The sequence below is a fragment of the Lampris incognitus genome, chromosome 5 (genome assembly GCF_029633865.1).
Source record: "Lampris incognitus isolate fLamInc1 chromosome 5, fLamInc1.hap2, whole genome shotgun sequence".
Taxonomy (NCBI): domain Eukaryota; kingdom Metazoa; phylum Chordata; class Actinopteri; order Lampriformes; family Lampridae; genus Lampris; species Lampris incognitus.
In genome coordinates this window covers 64,253,393-64,267,500 of record NC_079215.1, presented here as the reverse complement: position 1 = coordinate 64,267,500, position 14,108 = coordinate 64,253,393, and the positions used below count along the sequence as shown (strand labels likewise).

The following is a 14,108-nucleotide window of genomic DNA, read 5'->3' as shown; positions in this document are numbered from 1 at the left end:
TACATTTAACAAATACAACACTACTGACGACTACTGACTGAAATTCCTTTACCCACATACACACAACATAGGAGCATGTTAGGGCAATTTAAAAATGGCAATTTTGCCCTTTTTATCGCCTAACATAATTATGCTGTGTGTAAACCAAGCCGCTGTAGTGATTACATATGGATCTAAATATATATTTCAAATAAAAAAAGGGGTGAGGTGAAAAGGGAAAGATAATGACGCATCATATAAAGATAATGACGGCATCATATAAAGATAATGACGGCATCATATAAAGATAATGACAGCATGATATAAAGATAATGACGGCATCATATAAAGATAATGACAGCATCATAAAGACGAGAGCAAAGAGAGGAAGAGGGAAAAGAAAGTCTCGTTAACCTGATGATTAAGGGTGTGGCTGATTGGCTGCTTGGGCGGAGTACCAATCGGCACTGCTCTCACAGGAGGGGAACCAATCACGGGGGAGGAAGACCGTGGGGGAAGAACCCTCTCCGACAAGTCCCGCCCCTCGTCGTTTCTGATTTGTGAAGGCCGCTTCGGAAGGCCAGCTTCTTTGATGATGGACATCAGTGAACCATCCTGAGGAGGAAGTAGAAACACAGCTCTCAGTAAAAGACAGTTGGTGTAGCGCACAGTGAAACACGTCATCTTTACGACTCCCGCTCTGACCCTGATCAAGACGATCAGGTTAAGGGGTTTACTCGACGTGTTTGTAAGGTCAGAGTAATTTTTCTTTATAACTTGGTTATTACGCTGCATGTATACCCACCAGTACGGATGCACCCCATATCACGTCCTTATAGCTGATACCGATTCTAAGTCCATTACATGTACTGAACAGCATTAGTTTGGGGTCAACGGGCAAAATAAATCAATAGAAACTTTTTTTTTCCACCATTAAAGAAATACATGTTTCCATGTAGCAAAAAAATAGCAGTCAATGAAGGCATTTTACTTTATTTATGACATATTAGCAATGTCTTTTGGCGTCAGATTCCAGTGTTATATATATAAAATCTCCGATGCCGATGTTCCGTTTTACCGTGTTATCGGCCCGATACCTGATACCAGGCTCAGTTAGTGGTTTCACAGACTAGCCGACTACCAATACTCAGCACTGTGCATAGCTGTAGACTTATCCTTCATCTGTGGTTTCAGCACTGTGCGGTAATAAAGCAGGGGCAATACGTCTACAGCAGATATGCAGCTGGGGGCGCGGTGGGTATGTGGATATAACTTTGGTTGTTGTTGAACATAGATTTGTTTGAACGATCATTTTCTACGTAATGTTAAATAAGCAGAATTTAGTGTATCTAGAGAAGGAACGACTCCCGCCAGCCTTGTGTTTCGCTTTAATGAATGACCGTGTTAACTGGTCACTTCGGCGACGGCAGCTGTCGGAAACACAAATAGAACACTTGGTGGCCTCCTAAAAGCCTTTACTTCAAGCGGTTTTTGGATTTTTTCCCCCTTTTCCTGGCCAATTACCCCACTCTTCTAAGTCGCCCCAGTTGCTGCTCCACCCCCTCTGCCCATCCGGGGAGGGCTGCAGTCTACAACATGCCTCCTCCGATACATGTGAAGTCGCCAGCCGCTTCTTTTCACCTGAAAGTGAGGAGTTTCACCAGGGGGACGTAGCACGTGGGAGGATCACGCTACCCCCCCCCGAACAGGAGCCTTGACCGACCACGGGAGGCGCTAGTGCAGCGACCAGGACACGTGCCTACATCCGGCTTCCCACCCGCAGACACAGCCAATTGTGTCTGTAGGAACGCCCCGAGGTAACACGGGGATTCGAACCGCCGATCTCCGTGATGGTAGACAACGAAATAGACCGCTACGCTACCCGGATGCCCTCAATCAATTTTAAACACTCATCTGTGTTTAATATCGATGCTAACCATTAACGCAAGTTGAAGTGTGCAAAGCAAGACTCGGTCACCTCTCGTAAGGTTTCTTATGATGTGGAAACAAACCGCTGCTGGCACTGCAGCTGGATTTTGTATCGTTAGCCACAATCGAAAAGTGACCCATATTCAGTCACTTAACTTGTAACACTATATTGCCAAATTTGTCATTAGACGCTGGCTGAGTGTCTCTCCCCCCCCCATGTTAAAAGTAACTTCAGGAAATGTGAATGCTTTTTGTTGGCAACACTGTTTGATTTAAATAATGTAGGCCAAAAATGACTAGACGAATATACACCATATTGAATATCCAAATTAAGACTTTTAGGCTTATCAACAGCTGCCGTCACAACAACCACAGACCCACTCAGCTGAGAGTCACCGGCTAACACAGTCACAAGTTAAACCCAAACATCAGCAAGTAAGCGGTGGCGTTGTTGCTGCAGTAACCCTCCAGCTCAGACCAGCCTGCTGGGGCTTTAGTCCAAACAGACTGCGGCTCAGAGCCAATTGAGGACTCCGCCATTTTATCGACCCCCAGGTTGGTCCCGCCTACATTAGCTAACCATTTACCGGTTGTATCTGAGACCTTTTGATGAGAATTGAGGGTTGTTGGGTAGGGATGGGTATCGTTGAGATTTTAATGGTACTACTACTCTTAGCGATACTGCTTATCGATCCGGTACTTTAATGGTACTTTGTTTTTTGGGGGGGATCCTCCCCCCCTTTTCTTCCCAATTGTATCCGGCCAATTACCCCACTCTTCCGAGCCGTCCTGGTCTCTGCTCCACCCCCTCTGCCGATCCGGGGAGGGCTGCAGACTACCATGTCTCCTCCGATACATGTGGAGTCATCAGTCGCTTCTTTTCACCTGACAGTGAGGTGTTTCACCAGGGGGGCGTAGCGCGTGGGAGGATCACGCTATTCCCCTCAGTTCTCCCTCCCCCCTAAACAGGCGCCCCGACCGACCAGAGGAGGCGCTAGTGCAGCGACCAGAACACATACCCACATCCGGCTTCCCACCCGCAGACACGGCCAATTGTGTCTGTAGGGACGCCCGACCAAGCCGGAGGTAACACGGGGATTCGAACAGAGATCCTTGTGTTGGTAGGCAACGGAATAGACCGCTACGCTACCCGGAGCTTTAACGGTACTCTTAAAAACAAATTAAGAACAGAATTAACATTGCTTTATTTTCTCATGTCTGGACAGAGCAGTACTTTTAATCTCTGACCCATGTTTGTATAATTCAGTTAACGCCGTGTGGGCTCTAGGCTGCTAGCATATGTAACATACCTGAGGTGAATGGGGCAAGAAGAGATGAATTATGAGCTAGGCAGTCAAAAACTATGCATTTCCCCGCCTGTATCTGATGCACTTTCGCTAGATGTTTCGAAAGATTGCTTGTGTTTCCATCTTTACATACAAAAGACTTGTTGCATTTGGGGCGCCAAGTATTATCAGCATCGCCTCTAGTGGTAGACTACTACAGACACAATAACCAGACTTTGGACCGTTTAGTTCGATCCACCGTTGTCACTAAGAGTAGGCCGTGTGTGTGTGTGCGCACGCACATGTGTGGTTCTGAGAGAGAAAGGCAGAGAGAGCTGACCCCGCCTCTCAACTCAGACATATGGCGGGCTCCGAGAGAGAGAGGGATCTCGCTACTGGATTGGGAATAGCGAAAATGCGTCATACACAAATGCCTTCTCTTTTTGCAAATTAGAAACAAAGTTGGTTAGATAAAAGGTGCAAGATAACGTTGATGTAGCCTAAATAAACAGGACATTTATTTTCTTAATTTCTCCAATATCGATAGCTGAACTGTTAACGTTGGAGCTTAATAATACTAGTCTTCAATAATTTAGCACTGGTGCCCGTTTAATACCGGGTTTCGGTACCCATCCCTATCCATTGGGTGAAAAAAATATATCCCGCGATTAAATTCTCAACTACTTTTTTGGAGTAGTTGATGACAACTAAAATGCAGCAGTCGTGAATTTCCTAGTATCAGTCCATCTCTACATACCAGTATACACCGATCAGCCAAAACATTAAAACCACCTGCCTAACATTGTGTAGGTCCCCCTTGTGCCACCAAAACAGCTCTGACCCGTCAAGGCATGGACTCCACAAGACCTCTGAAGGTGCCTTCTGGTATCTGGCACCAAGACATTAGCAGAAGATCCTTTGAGTCCTGTAAGTTGTAATGTGGGTCCTCCATGGATTGGACTAGTTTTTTCAGCATATCCCACTGGTGCTTGATCGGACTGAGATCTTGGGAATTTGGAGGCCAAGGTAACACCTTGAACTCTTTGTCATATTCCTTGAACCATTCCCGAAAACTTTTTGCAGTGTGGCAGGCTGTATTATCCCGCTGAAAGAGGCCACTGCCATCAGGGAATGCCGTTGCCATGAAGGGGTGTACCTGGTCTGCAACAATGTTTAGCTAGGTTGGAATGTGTCAGAGTAACACCCAAGGCTTCCCAGCAGTTCATTGCCCAGAGCATCACACTGCCTCTGTCGGCTTGCCTTCTTCTCATAGTGCATCCTCGTGCCATCTCTTTCCCAGGTAAACAACGCACATGCACCTGGCCATCCACAAGATGTAAAAGAAAATGTGATTCATAAGACCAGGCCACCTTCTTCCACTGCTTCATGGTCAAGTTCTGACTCACGCACTCATCGTAGGTGCTCTCAGCAGTGGACCTGTCCACTGCCACTGGTGTCATGGGCACTCTGACCGGTCTGTGGCTACACAGCCCCATACGCAGCAGGCTGCGATGCACTGAGTGTTCTGACACCTGTCTATCATAGCCAGAATTATTTTTTTCAGCAATTTGAGCTACAAATTAAGTATAGGAGTAGTACCTTTCCTAGATGGCCTTTCGTGGCATCCTAGACTGGTCTCCCCCCAGCATCATGTGAAGCGCAAAATATAGCCTCTCCATGATGAATGACCATCCGAGCGTGGTGACGAGCCACACTCTCCTCGCAGTAAACCTGTTAATGTGGTCAGGAGACAACAGAACAGAACACAGCGGCTCTAGAGGAGTAAACCGCGACAATAAATCCCACTATTCCTATGGGTGGCAGTAGACCTAGGTGCATTCATCAATAGACTGATGTTATGGACCGGGGGACACCGTGGCTTTGCAGATGATCAATGCATCTTGACAATGGAAAGGCACAAAATCTCCAGTTAGCAGAGAACCACAGAACTGCATGTGGCGTAGCGCCCCATGCTTTAAACAAACATGCACAACCGAAACCCTATAAAAGGGGCATCCTGACGGACGACCTAGATGAGGAGGTGAGGTTGAGCTACAGTAGCTCTTCTGTAGGATTGGACCAGATGGGCTAGCCTTCACTCCCCACGCACATCAATAAGCCCTGGGTGCCCACGACCCTGTCGCCGGTTCACCGGTTGTCCTTCCTTTGACCACTTTTAGTAGGTACTGACCACTGCATACCGGGAACACCCCACAAGACCTGCCATTTTGGAGATTCTGACCCAGTCGTCTAGCCATCACAATTTGGCCTTTGGCAAAGTTGCTCAGGTCTTTACGCTTGTTCATTGTCCTGCTTCCAACACATCAACTTCAAGAACTGACTGTTCACTTGCTGTCTAATATATCCCACCCCTTGACAGGTGCCATTGTAATCAATAATCAATCAATGTTAATCAATTCACCTGTCAGTGGTTTTAATGTTTTGGCTGATCGGTGTACGTACTGACGCCAAAGGTGTGGACAGACCAAACCAGGTTGCCACTTAAAAGCAAATGTCCTATTACTTTGTCATGTTTCCAACCATACTAGCGCCCCAGTTTAAGAGTAGGAATCAGTGTTTCTTAGCAAAGCAACGATTTTGAGTCCAGAGCACCAATTTTGTACCGCACCTCCATGTGGGTGACTAATCCAGGGGTGACGCTGACAGGTCCAAAACCCATACTGTTCTCCCAGATACTGTGAGAGTTGATCTGAGAATAAGACGGAAAAGAGAGAAAGGCAGGGGGGAGGACAGCAGAAAGAATAAGACAGCAGAAAGATAAATTGGAGTTTCCTGGACAAAAGAAAGTTTAAGACGACCAATAACTGCATTTCCTACTTGGATATACCGATCATTATAAAAGTCAGTTTATAGTTCATATCTCCAAAGTTTCAACTCCTACTTTATTTTTCCTCTAAAAATAAACGCAGCCATGCAATCTAATGTTTTTAGACATACATTCGTTTGTGAACATTTTGACTCTAGTGTTGTGCAAATTAGTCATTTTGAAATAGTTCTTTTATCTGAAACTGACTTATTACATTGAACAAACATGGATCACACGAAATGACTGGAACTAAGGGTAATCACACAGAAACACAGAAGAGAATAAGCACATACCCCTTTCAGACCAAACTGACATCCTGTTTTTTACAGGGATCATCTTTGGTATGAAGAGGATCTTGGCATGAAATCCTGAAATACTGGCCTAGGGTAGAGCACAACCGTCCCCTAGGTACTAACTGAACCAACATTTTCCTGGAACAGTCCTTGCAGAATCCGGGAACAGCAAATTCCACATTTTGTTTAACGTCATTATGTTTAACATGCAACCATGGAACACGTGTTTTGGTCCACAGAGGTAAAGATGACAGTTTCCAATTCGTTCAGTCAAATAACGGCCAGATAATCCTCCTCATTTTGTTGCACTGTATTTGCAGTGTAGAGCAGCTGTAATAATGGCAAAAAAAAAAAGAAAAAAAAAAGCAAGTCCATTTTGTGAAAAAAAGTGTCAATCAGTGAAAAAGAGCCGCAACCTGGAATCAAACAGTACACAAACCATTTTTTCAAACTTAATATTAGCAATGCGGTGACCCCATGGAAATGAAATTGGAGTAGAAGGGACATTGAACTTCTTACCACGGTCTTTTGAGTAGTTCAAAACAAAACGGCGAATGTTCGTTGTTATGGTGACAACACAGGTCAGTGGGGCCATGCAGTGCGTCACACTCTAGGGATACATGATCATACCGGCATGTCATCGTATCGGCCAATAAAGGCTTTAAAATGTCATATCGGCATCAGCCCGAAATGCCAATATGACAGGCTAACAAGATTCATCCGTTATCCAAACCACTTATCGTGGTGTCAGGGTCGCGGGGATGCTGGAGCCTATCCCAGCAGTCATTGAGTGGCAGGCAGGGAGACACCCTGGACAGGCCACCAGGCCATCACACAGGGCCGACATACACACACACACACACACACACTCACACCTAGGGACAATTTAGTACGGCCAATTCGCCTGACCTACATGTCTTTGGACTGTGGGAGAAAACTCACGCAGACACGGGGAGAACATGCAAACTCCACACAGAGGACGACCCGGGGATCGAACCCAGGACCTTCTTGCTGTGAGGCGACCACACTAACCACTGCGCCACCGTGCCGCCAGGCCAATAAGATGACGCTTTAATTATAGGCATGCGATGTGAACCGCTGACCAGGCATGGTCGCAGCATGACATGTAGGCGGGGTGCATAGGTGCCGATTTATGCTTTTGCCCGTGGATGCCTGAATTAAGTGAATACCACCAAGGTGACGACTGTCACAAAATGACTTCTATTGCACTCGCTTTAGTAATTACAGTGATGTAGGCTTACTAGGCTGCGGTCGTCTGTCGGACATAAACACAAAGCGCAACAAAATGAGACACTGCTCTGCTACAAATGATAACAGGACACACCATGCCAGCACACAGTCTCAGGCAGCCGGGAAGATGTTTAAGTAGGGGGGCTGCCAACTAAAACAAAAAGTATTGTGGCGAGCCAGCGTGGAAGAATGAGTCGAGAGGCAGATGTCTCTTTCTAATCGTAACGCACCGGTGCCCCCATACACTGCACGACCCCGGAAGTGCTCTTTTACTCACACCGACCAGAACAGACCAGAACTGACAACAACGCAACGAGGTGCCCTGAGGCCCCCCCATGTCCCAGTCAGTCCCAGTCACAGTCCTACAGTCAGTTAAGTAAACGGTCTCCTACTTAGTCTGAGTCAAACCCCCAAAACAACAACACAAGAATAACCACAACACGAACACCACATCATTAAAACACAACTTCAAATATAACACGCACAGTCCCATCAGCCATTGCGCTCGCCCAGCGCAGAACCGCCAACAGTCAGAGCGACCGCCTTCCCCGGTCGGTACAGTATGATTTTTTGGGTACCCAACTTTTGTTTCGTTTCAACTGTTTGTTGGGAATGTTTTCACATGGATCGAGGAGTATCAAATTAAGGATAAAGACATTCTTCCTTTGTAGGAGGTGTAACTGTCCATTGGTTTACAACAGAAAAAAAACTCACTTTTGATTAAGGCTGAAGAATTTTATTTTATTTTTTATTTTCTTAATAGCTAAACTAACTCTTTAATGTCGTTCATTCATGCTTGTTATATTGTCATTCATTCTCTTTCATTTAGAAGTCATAACTTACAAATTACAGCAGGAGATAAAAATTTTTTTGTGTGTGTGCATTTACTTAAAACAAAGGGTTGACCCCCTCTCCCTTTTTTTTTTCTAGGGAGGATACGTTCCAGTCCATTAGTTAATCATTTTGACTTAGGTAGCATACTACTACCAGACCCTGGAATAAATTTCCTGTTACAGTACAATTTAAATCTGGTCTCACTTGATTTATTTCTATTTAAAGAGGGACAAATAGACACTTGGTTACATACTGAATAAGGAAAAAATTGGCCATATAAGCCATATAGTAATCCTGTAATCATAAAGTAACCCTGAACCACATGGGCTCAGGATGACTTTGGGCAAACCTTTGTCAAGCACTACAATACGTAGTTACATCCACAAATGCCAGTTAAAACTTTTCTGTACCAAAAGGAAGCCTTGTGTTAACCGTGACCAGAAGCGCCGTCAACCTCTCTGGCTCAGAGGCATCTGGGATGGACCATCACACAATGGGAACGTGTACCATGGTCAGACGAATCAGTATTTCAGGTCTTTTTTGGAAGAAATGGACACCGTGTGCTCCAGACCAAAGAAGAAAAGGACGATCTAGCAACAAGTCCAAAAGCCAGGGTCTGTCATAGTACGGGGTTGAGCCAGTGCCCTTGGCAAAGGTATACTACACTTCTGTGATGGCACCATAAATGCTGAAGAGCACAGAGATTTTGGAGCAACAGATGCCGCCTTCAAGACGACATCTTTTCCAGGGACGCCCATGCAACAAGACAATGCAAAACAGGGCTTCTACGCCAACTTTCTCCTCAAGGAGGACATGTGCTCCTAAAGGAAAAAACTTATAGGAGCACAGTGAAAAGTGTTCAAGAAACAAACAGTTGATTACCAAACAACTGATTACGCACATATTTTACTGCGTGCGTGCTCCTTCTCCTTGTGTGCAGTTCATTCATCCACCCATCACCCGAACCGCTTATCCTGCTCTCAGGGTCGCGGGGATGCTGGAGCCTATCCCAGCAGCCACTGGGCGGCAGGCGGGGAGGTTGTGTAGTTACAATGTGAAAACCAGTGGAGGACTATGACCCTAGCATCTAGACACTAAGGATGGGCCTAGAAATATTGAAAACAACCTTGACGTAGCTTTTTAAAACACTGGCTCATGCTAGACGCAAAGGATATTGGTTGCGGGGCTTGAAATTAAAAGAATTTCTTGGTGTCCCAAATTCTACTGTCAACTGGGGGAGTGTGTCAGTTAGCGATGGCAGGTGCGATTCTTTTTACTGACTCAAGTTTGTATGAGTCACTCACTAAAGACAGTCGGGTTTTCGGGAAACTCAAGTCACCGAGTCAGCCAGCCAGACCCTGGGGTTTCCCCCCACCGGTCCCAGCGCTTATAGAGCATGTGCACCAGCATTAGCTGGCTTGGCCCCGGCTAACTTCCGGTTTAGCCCTCCTCCACTAACTTGAATGGGAGAAAATAATTTAATCATGCGGCTCTTCCAGACTTTCCAAATGTTAGCGGACCAAACGGATCAAATTCTGACAGTGAAACGAGTTATTTCGTTGGGGTTGTGATGCCCCCAAAAAATGTACCCACTGTTTTACAGCCGCTCCTTTTCCTGTGATTGTGTGTGGGGAAAAATGCTCAACTGCGAGGAGCGCAGCACACAGACGGTCTGACGCGCACATGCTAGGGTCTTAGTTCATCTTCAGAAAAGGCAGCGGTTGCAGGTATTTACTTACCTTTGCGAGACGAACGTCAAGTATATTGTGAATACTTTCTACGCCGCCACTCAAGAGACGGGTGGAGCGGGTGAACTCCAGCGGTAACAAATAAGACCGGCTGACCCAACACACACCCCAGCATCAAACAACTTAAACCAACTCTGAGGCAAAGAAAAACTCTCATACAAGATACTGGTAATAAAAAAATAACTGAAATAATTGTATTGATTTAAAATGATTTGTTTTCCGTTTAAAAAAAAGGTCTCTCATTCTGTTTAAAGGACATAAACAGCAGTCACTCCCATCTTGGGACGGCATCTATAATGGCGTCTATAGCAACACAGTCTGCTAGTCAAAAATGACACCGCTGAATTTCTGACCAATCAGAATCGAGTAGTAGTAAACTACTAAAAAGGGGCAAATTAAAATTCATGGACGGTTACTGACTGTGGCACGGAACTTGTGAGTGAGTGAGTGATTCATGCAGCCCGAGTGAAGACCTTCAGCTCAGGGCAGGAAGCGGAAGCCGCGCTGGGACAGCGAGTAGTGGGAGAGCGCCAAAGCGGTTGCTTTCCTCACAGCTAGGTTATTACAGTAATTAACTTGATACACATAAATATAGTTAATATAGGAGTTGCACAATCTGGGCGTCCGGGTAGCACGGCGGTCTATTCCGTTGCCTACCAACACGGGGATCATCAGTTCAAACCCCCATGTTAACTCCGGCTTGGTCGGGCGTCCCTACAGACACAATTGGCTGTGCCTGCGGGTGGGAAGCCGGATGTGGGTATGTGTCCTGGTCGCTGCACTAGCGCCTCCTCTGGTCGGTCGGGGTGCTTGTTCAGGGGGGAGGGGTAACTGGGAGGAATAGCGTGATCCTCCCATGTGCTACGTCCCCCTGGCGAAACTCCTCACTGTCAGGTGAAAAGAAGCGGCTGGGGACTCCATGTGTATCGGAGGAGACATGTGGTAGTCTGCAGCCCTCCCCAGATCAGCAGAGGGGGTGGAGCAGCGACCGGGATGGCTCGGAAAATAGGGTAGTTGGCCAAGTACAGTTGGGGAGAAAAAGGTGGGGGGGGGGGGGGAGTTGCACAATCGTGACACGTTGTCTCGCCTCATCTTCGCAGTTCCCACTAGCTAGCAGGGAGGGGCGAGTAAGTGAACGAGTTAATGGAGATGAGGAGTTGTCACTCAGGACTCAGTAAAAAGAGTCGCTCATTTCGAACGATTCGTTCATGACCAGCAGTTTCAATATGTAGTCGCCAGCCCTTAAGCTCTTCATATAGCAGTTAGATACAGGCCCACGTGTTGCGTTACTGCCACAGAAAAGGAACACATCCTCGGTTTATTAGCATGACGTCACCTCACTGTTGTCACTTGTCAGACTTGCCAACACTACCAGCAGCTCTGTGCCACAAACAGAGGCTACAGTTCGCAGTGTGCTGATATTTATACTTGGCGGCATTTCTTTTCTGTGAAACTAATGTACTGTTCATAAACACTGTACACAATCTGACAACTGAATAGTAATTTTTGAACGATAAGCAGTGCAGGGAAAAAAGATTACGGTAGGTTGTAATCTTTACTCGCACATCGTTCTCGTAAGTTATTTTTCCGTTTTGCACCTATCTATTTTTCGGGGCAAATGCGAGTGGCAGTCTATTCCATTGCCTACCAACACACGGATTGCCGGTTCGAATTCCCATGTTACCTCCGGCTTGGTCGGGCATCCCTACAGACACAAGTGGCCGTGTCTGCGGGTGGGAAGCTGGATGTGGTTATGTGTCCTGGTCGCTGCACTAGCGCCTGCTCTGGTCAGTCGGGGTGCCTGTTCGGGGGGGGGGGGGGCTGGGGGGAATAGCATGAGCCTCCCACACGCTACGTCACTGTCTGATGAAAAGAAACAGCTGGTGACTCCACATGTATCGGAGGGGGCATGTGGTAGTCTGCAGCCCTCCCTGGCTCAGCAGAGGGGGTTGAGCAGTGACCGGGACGGCTCAGGAGAGCGGAGTAATTGGCCAAGTACAATTGGGGAGAAAAGGGGGGGGGGGGAAACAAAAATACTCACAGTGTACAGCCCTGCAAAACCACATTCTGCACTCATTACAAAGGCACGGCTGTGGAAGAGGAGGGTGCGGATGCTGGACTGGCCTGTCTGCAGTCCCGACCTGTCCCCAATACAGAATATGTTGCATTTTGAAATGCAAAATGCGAATACTGTTGCACACCTTAAGACTTGTTTGCAGGTAGAATGGGACAAAATTACACCTGAAACGCTTCATCACTTGGTGTCTTCAGTCCCTACACGTCTTTTAAGTGTTGTGAAAAGGAACGGCAACATTACAAAGTGGTAAATGCTTTACGCCCCAACTTTTTTTTTCTTCAATATATGCAAGAATCAAAATTGAAATAGACGACTCAGTGCCCCAGATGTGTACACCTCCAAAATCTCAGCAACACATCAAGTACGTTTGTTCAGGGCAACTAGGGCTACTGTTTTTATAATTAAAAAAAAAAAACCTTTTTTTTTTTAAATCTTGAGGTAAAACATCAAATAATGTGCAGTATTGTTTTCAATTCAATATAGGCCAAAGATAATTTGCAAATCACTGTTTGCAGTGTTAATTTTAATTTAACGATCCCGGCATTTTCTGATTAGGTGTTGCAGCTTCTAATCCTGCTGACAACAGGTTTTGCTAGTGCTGTGGCCATATGACGGCATGCTTTCTTTCACAGAAATCCAAGAAACTACAGAAGTCAGAGAATAAGTTACACGAGAAGCAAAGTGCCTGCAAGAACTTCACTAAATTTGTGCCGCCGTCCCTCTTCCCTCGCGCTACCCACCCCGCTCCTGTTCTGTTTCCACATGCTCAACAGGTGTAATAATACATGCCCTCCTCCCACGTGCTGAACATACTGAAAGAAGCAGAGCAAATGGGGATAAATATGCTGCCAGTAAAATTGTCCAGTACCCGTAAAGTAGTAAATCGACTAGCCAACCTGAATAAATAATCCTCAGCTTAAGAAGGAACCGATTAGTCAGTATGACTATCAGGATAGGGTTACGGAGTTTTACTTTAATTTCCATTTGATTTTCTTTCAGTTCTGAGAGTAAAGAGACAGCAGTGTGTATCAGATAGGCAGCACATACTGGGCAGCACAGACTGGGGTACAGAGCGATAAGCAAGATACCGACCTGGCCAATTGGAGCTCCACCTCTGCACAGTAAGTGGTGCTGCTGCTGGTAACTGAGCATGGATGTGGTGGTGGGGCTTGGAGGGAGGCCTGAAACACAGCAGAGTGTAGCTGAACAGAACAGACATCACTGAGCAGAGTGTAGCTGAACAGAACAGAAAATCACTGAGGTCAACAGAGTCGTATGGAAAACAGCACGAAATAATTATCATGATGGCGACCAGCCAAAGTATTTTTTTTTTGGTATTCAATTTAGGTAATGATATGCATTGAACTAGGGCTAAAAACCACCCTAATATAGTTTTAATCATAAATTGAAAAAAGATGTTCCTATGTCAACCACTGACATGAAATGAAATGACTAGAGCTCATTTTTTTCCTGTGATGCAGTACATGACATTGGCCGAACAGTCCATGTACAAAACATCACCTTGACATGAGGTTCCTGTTGAGGAGGTAACCAATTTATGAGCCCATGGGTCATAAAAACAAATAAAAACTGAAAGGTTAAGGCTGGGACATGCTATCAATGTCTCTGCACAGCAGCACAGAGAAAGGTTTTCTGGGGCGACCGTGGCTTGCGAAGACCCATAGTGTCTAGGCTCTAGATTTGTATAGATTTTGTGTAGATTTCTAGGTTTGGTATAGGGTCTAAGGACAGAGAGTGTTGTATGTCATCTATTGTTGTATATTGTACTGATTGTAAAGCCCTTTGGGACTACCTTGTGATTTTTGGGCTATGCAAATCAACTTGACAATGTCCCAGATGTGCACACTGCACACCTCCAAAATC

At 46.0% G+C, this 14,108-nt stretch overlaps 1 protein-coding gene across 2 annotated transcripts in view; it reads right to left on the bottom strand.

The window, feature by feature from the left end:
* patl1 (PAT1 homolog 1, processing body mRNA decay factor) overlaps positions 1-14,108 on the bottom strand; it is a 51,490-nt gene that overhangs the window by 23,765 nt on the left and 13,617 nt on the right. The window contains exons 5-7 of one of the 2 annotated variants that reach the window (XM_056279885.1): positions 13,317-13,405; positions 5,824-5,904; positions 394-594 (exon numbers count right to left, since the gene is read on the bottom strand). In XM_056279885.1, coding sequence (XP_056135860.1) covers positions 394-594; positions 5,824-5,904; positions 13,317-13,405 — 371 coding nt within the window. The remainder of the gene's footprint in view (positions 1-393; positions 595-5,823; positions 5,905-13,316; positions 13,406-14,108) is intronic. The other variant, XM_056279886.1, reaches the window with a different exon arrangement.